This window comes from Dendrobates tinctorius, unplaced genomic scaffold (assembly GCF_039654945.1).
Source record: "Dendrobates tinctorius isolate UK_male_01 unplaced genomic scaffold, ASM3965494v1 ptg000017l, whole genome shotgun sequence".
In the NCBI taxonomy this organism is placed as follows: domain Eukaryota; kingdom Metazoa; phylum Chordata; class Amphibia; order Anura; family Dendrobatidae; genus Dendrobates; species Dendrobates tinctorius.
Genome location: NW_027361685.1, coordinates 6471658 through 6479323, shown reverse-complemented (window position 1 = coordinate 6479323; position 7666 = coordinate 6471658). Strand labels below are relative to the sequence as shown.

Sequence of the window (7666 nt, the reverse complement as noted above, 5' to 3'; positions counted from 1 at the left end):
TTTCTAAGCCTCACAATAGCCACAATATTATAGGCATTATCAACAATAATATCAATGCTATTATATGCATTATGTAATAATGGGGGGCAGGTCAGTGAGGGGTCAGCGACCTGTCATAAGCCAATACAGAGGAATATGTAATCAGAGCACCACATAAAGCCCCGCCCACAGCCCCACCCACAGCCCCGCCCCAGAGCACGAGAATCTCATTAACTGAAAACTACAAATACAGATTACACAACAGTAAACCAGAGTTGCCCTCATTTATGGTGGACCATTGGAGCTACTATGGATCCTGAGCAGAAGATTAGAGAAAATAATATTGCTCCCCATTTCAGGAGAGACTGTGCAGTAATCTGAATTCCTTAGGATCAAAAACAATGTAATTGGCTGTAAGTTCTATAGAAAAGGGCTTTCAATGCCCAAAGTCATTTGAACAGTTTTGGTTGGAGGAGAATGTTGTGGTCTAGAGGCAAAATGGTGATCATGGTAATACGGCCGGACTACACCACCGATAAAGCAGCCACAGCCGGTGACTGAGAGGAATCTGTGACTTCTCTGCATTCAGTGGTTACTACTCACCTGGGTAGTCATATGTGGGAATCTCCTCTTTACACCACTCATCACCCCTCACATATGTCTCTGTAGTATTAATATGGGTCAGATCTTCACCCTGAAACAAATATTGTAAAAGTCACAGACAGATAGAGAAGTCCCATCTATGATCAGCTCTAATCCTGCCATCTCCACCGTTCTCATTACACAAATATAAAACATATAATACTGGTGGATAAAACAAGACTGAGCACAAGACCTTCACAGCCGTCTACACATCATAGGGGAGATCTCCTGACACCTTCTCTCCATCTACCTGAGGATCCTGAGGAGCACTGGGATCTTCTTGGTTACAGTCCTGTGGAAGAAGAGGACGGGGACATCTCTCTGGTGTTGTCCTCTCACTGGACAGATCTGGAGGAAACACATACAGGGACTGAATTCATTCTCTACATACAGATAATTATAGGCCGTGTGTATTTAGTCCTGTCTATTACCTGGTGATGTGAGGGGCTGGGGAACCTCCATTATGATGTCCTTGTAGAGATCTCTGTGTCCTTCTAAATACTCCCACTCCTCCATGGAGAAATAGACAGCGACATCCTGACACCTTATAGGAACCTGACACATACAATGATACCGTCATCCCCCCGATCCCTTCATAGTGTTACTGTATAATGTCCCAGCATTCTCAGTAGTGTCACCTCTCCAGTCAGCAGCTCAATCATCTTGTAGATGAGTTCTAGGATCTTCTGGTCATTGATGTCCTCATGGATCAGGGGGTGAGGTGGAGGCCCCGTGATTGGGCTCACGGGTCTTCCCCATCCCTCAGACACAGGGTCCTGACAGCGATCACTAGAGGTCTTCTTCACCACTGTGTAATCCTGGTTATGGAGAGACATTAATAAATCTCACTACAGACATTTCCAGAGTCGTCACCTCTCCAGTTCTGTCCATCTGTTATTCCCATAGATAAGAATGATGTAATGTGACGTCATCAGAATCTCTCACCTCTCCAGTGAGATGGAAGAGGATCTCTAGGGTGAGGTGTAACATCCTCTCCGCCATCTTGTCTCTGTCCATATCCATCCTTGATGGGTAAATCAGGAAAATTCTCTTCTGTAGAAGATCTTCACTGAGAGGATCCGATATTGTAGAGACCTGAATGAGAATAAGATGATCCAATGTAACATCATAAGAATCCTGTGTAATAATACAATTACTGGAGATAATAAGGGAAACATATGAGGAGATTTATTATCTTACAGGGTTTAGTTTTCTCCCCTGACATCTACTAATAAAACCTATATATTTAGGCCACAGACAACAAGCAGTTTCCTCCTCGGAGTCGGCAGCTGAACACGTTCCTCATAGACTCATCTTCCATAACGCTAATTCTCCTCTCATTACCGACACTGGAATCGGCATTAGCAATACTGCAGGAGAGATTCATTACATGCGACATGAGAAATAACTCCTTCATGGTGAGGACGACATCTTCATCTTCTACTACGGCTCTAGAGACAGATTTGGCCAGAGTCGGTCACTGCCTCCATCCCCACCGGCCGTCTATATGAAGGTTTCCCGTCTTCCCCGCACTGGAATCTTCTCTCACGTTAGATCTCAGCTCTGAGTCACACACAGAAGTTTGAGGCTTTTAGAAAAGATTTTTAGTTTCCACAAACACAACGGACAGAAATGATCTGATCCCAAAGTCTCCATGTACAGTGATTTATGGGGTTTATTTCTGGCCTGAGGCTTTCCCATATTACAAGAAAAACTCCAGAAAAAGCCGATATTAACACCTTTCCTACATTAGATGTACTATTCCGTCCATGTGACCTGGGACCTAAGTCCCAAGGACGGGATAGTACGTCTAGCGCGATCAGCTGCACTCACGGGGGGAACGCAGCTGATCGCGGCCGGGTGTCAGCTGATTATCACAGCTGACACCCAACACTATGTGTCAGGGGCGGTCACGAACTGCCCCGACACGTTAACTCCTGGCACACTGCGATCAAACACGATCGCAGTGTATCGGGGGTTTAGGGAAGCATCGGCAGGGAGGAGGCTCCCTCCGTGCTTCCCTGAGACCCCCACAGCAGCGCGATGTGCAGCACTGCTGCGTGGGGCTCCTTCCCTGCAGGTCCCCGAATCCAAAATGGCGGCAGGGACCTTCGGGGGCCTGCAGGGAGGCGGCTTCCTCATGCCTGCAAAGCACCAGCAAGAGGAAGACTGCAGCACTGCCTGTGACAGATCGCTGATCTCTCACAACGATCTGTGATGTGACAGATCAGCGATCTGTCACATGACATTTATGTCCCCCCTGGGACAAAGCAATAAAGTAAAAAAAAAAAAAAAAAGTTTAAAAATAATTTATAAAAAAATCACTAAATAAATTTAAAAAATATATATACATATATTCCCTAATAAATTCATTTTTTGAAAAAAAAAAAATAAATAAAAGTACACATATTTGGTAACGCTGCATCCGTAACGATCCTCCCTATAAAACTGTCCCACTAATTAACCTCTTTGTTGAACCTCTTAAATAAAAATAACAAATGAAGCAAAAAATAATGCTTTATCATCATACCGCCGAACAAAAAGTGCAATAACGCGCGATCAAAAAGACGGATATAAATAACCATGATACCGCTGAAAACGTCATCTTGTCCCGCAAAAAACGAGCTGCCATACAGCATCATCCGCAAAAAAATTAAAAAGTTATAGCTCACAGAATAATTATTTTTTATATAAAATTGTTTTCAGTGCATAAAAGCGCCAAAACATAAAAAAAGAGATAAATGAGGTATCGCTGTAACCGTACTGACCCGAAGAATAAAACCGCTTTATCAATTTTACAGCACGCGGAACGGTGCAAACGCACCCCCCAAAAAAAATACATGAAACGTTGGTTTTTGTTAATTCTGTGTCCCAAAAATCGGAATAAAAAGCGATCAAAAAATGTCACGTGCCCGAAAATGGTACCAATAAAAACGTCAACTTGTCCCGCAAAACATAAGACCTCACATGACTCGGTGTGTCAAAATATGGAAAAATTATAGCTCTCAATATGTGGTGATTCATAAATAATTTTTACAATAAAAAGCGTCTTTAAGCGTGTGACAGCCGCCAAACATAAAAACCGCCATAAATAGTAAATCAAACCCCCCGTTATCACCCCCTTAGTAAGGGAAAAATAATAAAATAAAAGAAAAATATTTCCATTTTCCCATTAGGGCTAGGGTTAGGGCTGAGATTAGGGTTAGGGGTGTATTGGGGTTAGGATTGGAGTTAGAATAGGGGTGTTTCCACTGTTTTGGTACATCAGGTGCTCTCCAAATGCAACATGGCGTCCGATCTCAATTCTAGCCAAAAAGGTCAAATGGCGCTGCTTCCCTTCCGAGCTCTGCCATGCGCCCAAATAGTGGTTTACCCCCACATATGGGGTATCAGCGTACTCAAGACAAATTGCACAATAACTTTTAGGGTCCTGTTGCTCTTGGGAAAATAAAAATTGGGGTAAAAAGATCATTTTTGTGGAAAAAATATGATTAATTGTACGGCTGTACTTTATAAACTTCAGTGAAGCCCTTGGGGGTTCAAAGTGCTTACCACATAGATACGCTTCTTGGCGGGTGTAGTTTCCAAAATGGGGTCACTTGTGGGGGGTTTCCTCTGTTTAGGTACATCAGGGGCTCTCCAAACGTGACATGACGTCCGATCTCAATTCCAGCCAATTTTGCACTGTAAAAGTCAAATGGCGCTCCTTCCCTTCTGAGCTCTGCCATGCGTCGAAACACTGGTTCCTTCCCACATATCAGGTATCAGCGTACTCAGGACAAATTGCACAATAACTTTTGCAGTCCAATTTCTCCTGTTACCTTTGGTAAAATAAAAAAAATGGACCTGAAGTATTTTTTTTGTGAAAAAAAGTTAAATGTTCTTTTTTTTTTTAAATATTCAATAAATTCCTGTGACGCACCTGAAGGGTTAATAAACTTCTTGAATGTGGTTTTGAGCACCTTGAGGGGTGCAGTTTTTAGAATGGTGTCACTTTTGGGTATTTTCTATCATATAGACCCCTCAGAGTGGCTTCAAATGTGATGTGGGCCGTAAAATTAAAATGGTGTTGTAAAAATGAGAAATCGCTGGTCAACTTTTAACCCTTATAATTTCCTAACTAAAAAAAATTTTGATTCCCAAATTGTGCTGTATAATGAGGCCCAGGCTTTATAGAGAAGGGACAGGAGTGAGGGCCTGTGCCCAGGAGCTACAGTCTGAGGAAAGGGCTAAAAAGCCTTCACTAGACCCCTGTACAGCTGTATAATGAGGCCCAGGCTTTATAGTGAAGGGACAGGAGTGAGGGCCTGTGCCCAGGAGCTACAGTCTGAGGAAAGAGCTAAAAAGCCTTCACTAGACCCCTGTACAGCTGTATAATGAGGCCTAGGCTTTATAGAGAAGGGACAGGAGTGAGGGCCTGTGCCCAGGAGCTACAGTCTGAGGAAAGGGCTAAAAAGCCTTCACTAGACCCCTGTACAGCTGTATAATGAGGCCCAGGCTTTATAGTGAAGGGACAGGAGTGAGGGCCTGTTCCCAGGAGCTACAGTCTGAGGAAAGGGCTAAAAAGCCTTCACTAGACCCCTGTACAGCTGTATAATGAGGCCCAGGCTTTATAGTGAAGGGACAGGAGTGAGGGCCTGTGTCCAGGAGCTACAGTCTGAGGAAAGGGCTAAAAAGCCTTCACTAGACCCCTGTACAGCTGTATAATGAGGCCCGGGCTTTATAGTGAAGGGACAGGAGTGAGGGCCTGTGCTCAGGGGCTACAGTCTGAGGAAAGAGCTAAAAAGCCTTCACTAGACCCCTGTACAGCTGTATAATGAGGCCCAGGCTTTATAGTGAAGGGACAGGAGTGAGGACCTGTGCCCAGGAGCTACAGTCTGAGGAAAGGGCTAAAAAGCCTTCACTAGACCCCTGTACAGCTGTATAATGAGGCCCAGGCTTTATAGTGAAGGGACAGGAGGGAGAAAAGTGGTGAAATGAGCCAGAAGAGCCGGGCTGCCCATCACTAACCTGCAGAGCCGCACTCCACATATATGGCTGCTCTGTGCACAGGACCTGTGATGAGGTCACAGGAGGGGAGGAGTCAGGGGTCACATGATCTCCGGAGTGCAGACCTCCATGGAGCCTTCTCCTCAGTCAGTGACATTCCCGCCATTATTCGCCCCTCACTACTGGCACAATTACCCCGCGCCGCCTTCTCTACACAGTGTTGTGTGTGGACTGTAACGTGTGATTTCTCTGGAGGGAAATAGACCCCACACATGAGGGAATTCTCCCCAGTTACCGGCTGTCTACTATATGGCGGCATATGATTGTGCTATCGACTCCACACCAGGAGCTGAAATGCCCAAATCTCTAATGTAACCGCTATAAGAGAAGATATAACAAATTTCCCCTAAACTCACACAGCGGAGGAGGCCTCACTTGGAGTAATGTGACTCGCGCACAGAAAATCTATTCCCGGTTCTGTGATAAGTTATCGGCCGACAGGAAGAAGAAAGGTCTGAATTACAGCCCAGACTGGAGGAGAAACTGCAGGAGTTAGAATTGGCCAATCAGCGCTCTTCACCCCTATACTTATCTACACAAATACAAGATATGAAATGACAATTAGACGCCATTCTCACCACCAGAACGGAGAGGCGCTAACTTGGAGTAAAGCCGCGTTTTATCACCATGCCAATAAGCCTAATAAGATGCCGCTCGTAAGCTCAGAATGAGAGAGTCACTGCATATAATCTCCTCTATAAAGGACCCTAAGGGTCAGATCTCAGCCCACCCCGATGTCATGTATAGCACTTATAATGAATACCCCCAGAGTTTGTATTCGCCCCCACAATCACCCCCCCTCACTACTGGAGTCATTCCTTCACACACTACATCTACCTAACCTGACTGAGTCCGCGGCACAACAACTCCATTTACACATCTCTGAGGAGGAAATAGTTTCAACAATCAAAAAACTAAAAAGAGGAAAGGCCCCGGGGCCGGATGGTCTTACAGCAATATATTATAAAAAATGCAGCGATGTGCTGACACCACATATAAAAACCTCTGTAATTCACTACTAAATGGCTCACAGCTGCCCCCTGAGTTCTACGTGGCGCATGTAACCGTAATCCCTAATCCTAAGAAAGATCATCTCACCACAAATTATAGACCTATATCCCTCTTATACATTGACTTCAAAATCTTTACATCCATTGTGACTAACAGGACCAATAAAATCCTCCCTCACCTCATCCATCGGGGTCAGGTTGGTTTTATACCAGCGCGACAGGCCCCAGATAATATTAGGAGAGCGTTAAATATTATTCATACAACTAACCTACAACGAAAGCGACTTCTCCTGCTTGCATTAGATACTGAGAGGGCTTTCGATTCGGCGTCCTGGACATATCTCTTTACGGTTCTATCGGAAGTCGGATTCTCCCCTAAACTTATAAAGTGCCTCCAATTGTTATATGACAGCCCTATCACTTATGTAAAACTCCCGTCACCACATCCCCCTCCAATTAATATTCAGAGGGTACCAGGCAGGGCTGTCCTCTATCTCCGGATCTTTTTGCTCTTACAATGGAACCCATTGCGGAAGCAATAAGGAGAGATCAGAATATCCTGGGCCCTGAGAATATGGGAGACCAATATAAAGTCAGCCTCTTTGCGGATGATGTCCTGCTAACATTAATAAGTCCCCACACTACACTCCCTCACTTGTTTTCCCTCCTTCACAAATTTGAGAAGATCTCAGGGTTGAAGATTAACATTGATAAATCCGAAGCATTATTTGTAAATTTTCCTAAGAGCAAACTAATATAGCCTCCCATTTTGGGTTTATACACAAAGAACATTATCTAACATATCTGGGTATCAACTTAACAGCCAACAGGTCACCTCTGTTTAGGTGGAATTACACTCTACTGATCCAAAACTTCCAGAGGGACCTGGATAGATGGGCTTCCTCAAAGTTATCCTGGCTCGGCAGAATACAGGCATTAAAAATGGTGTCACTGCCTCGCTTCTTATATCTATTTAGGTCCCTCCC

The 7666-nt window shown here is 44.4% G+C and overlaps 1 protein-coding gene and 1 long non-coding RNA gene across 3 annotated transcripts; both read right to left on the bottom strand.

Moving 5' to 3' along the window:
* Positions 1-826: 826 nt before the first annotated feature.
* LOC141082417 (oocyte zinc finger protein XlCOF29-like) lies at positions 827-1501 on the bottom strand. The gene is made up of 3 exons (XM_073566358.1): positions 1260-1501; positions 1053-1176; positions 827-969 (listed from the first exon to the last, which is right to left on the bottom strand). The coding sequence occupies exons 1-3, from the start codon at positions 1455-1457 to the stop codon at positions 827-829; spliced, it is 465 nt and encodes a 154-aa protein (XP_073422459.1). The 5' UTR covers positions 1458-1501.
* Positions 1502-1597: 96 nt separating this feature from the next.
* On the bottom strand, positions 1598-5711 carry LOC141082217 (uncharacterized). 2 transcript variants are annotated; one of them, XR_012230465.1, is made up of 3 exons: positions 5632-5711; positions 4174-4442; positions 1598-1716 (listed from the first exon to the last, which is right to left on the bottom strand). It is a non-coding gene; the product is annotated as an uncharacterized lncRNA (long non-coding RNA). The 2 variants fall into 2 exon arrangements; XR_012230464.1 differs by lacking the exon at positions 5632-5711 and adding an exon at positions 4544-4914.
* Positions 5712-7666: the final 1955 nt, after the last annotated feature.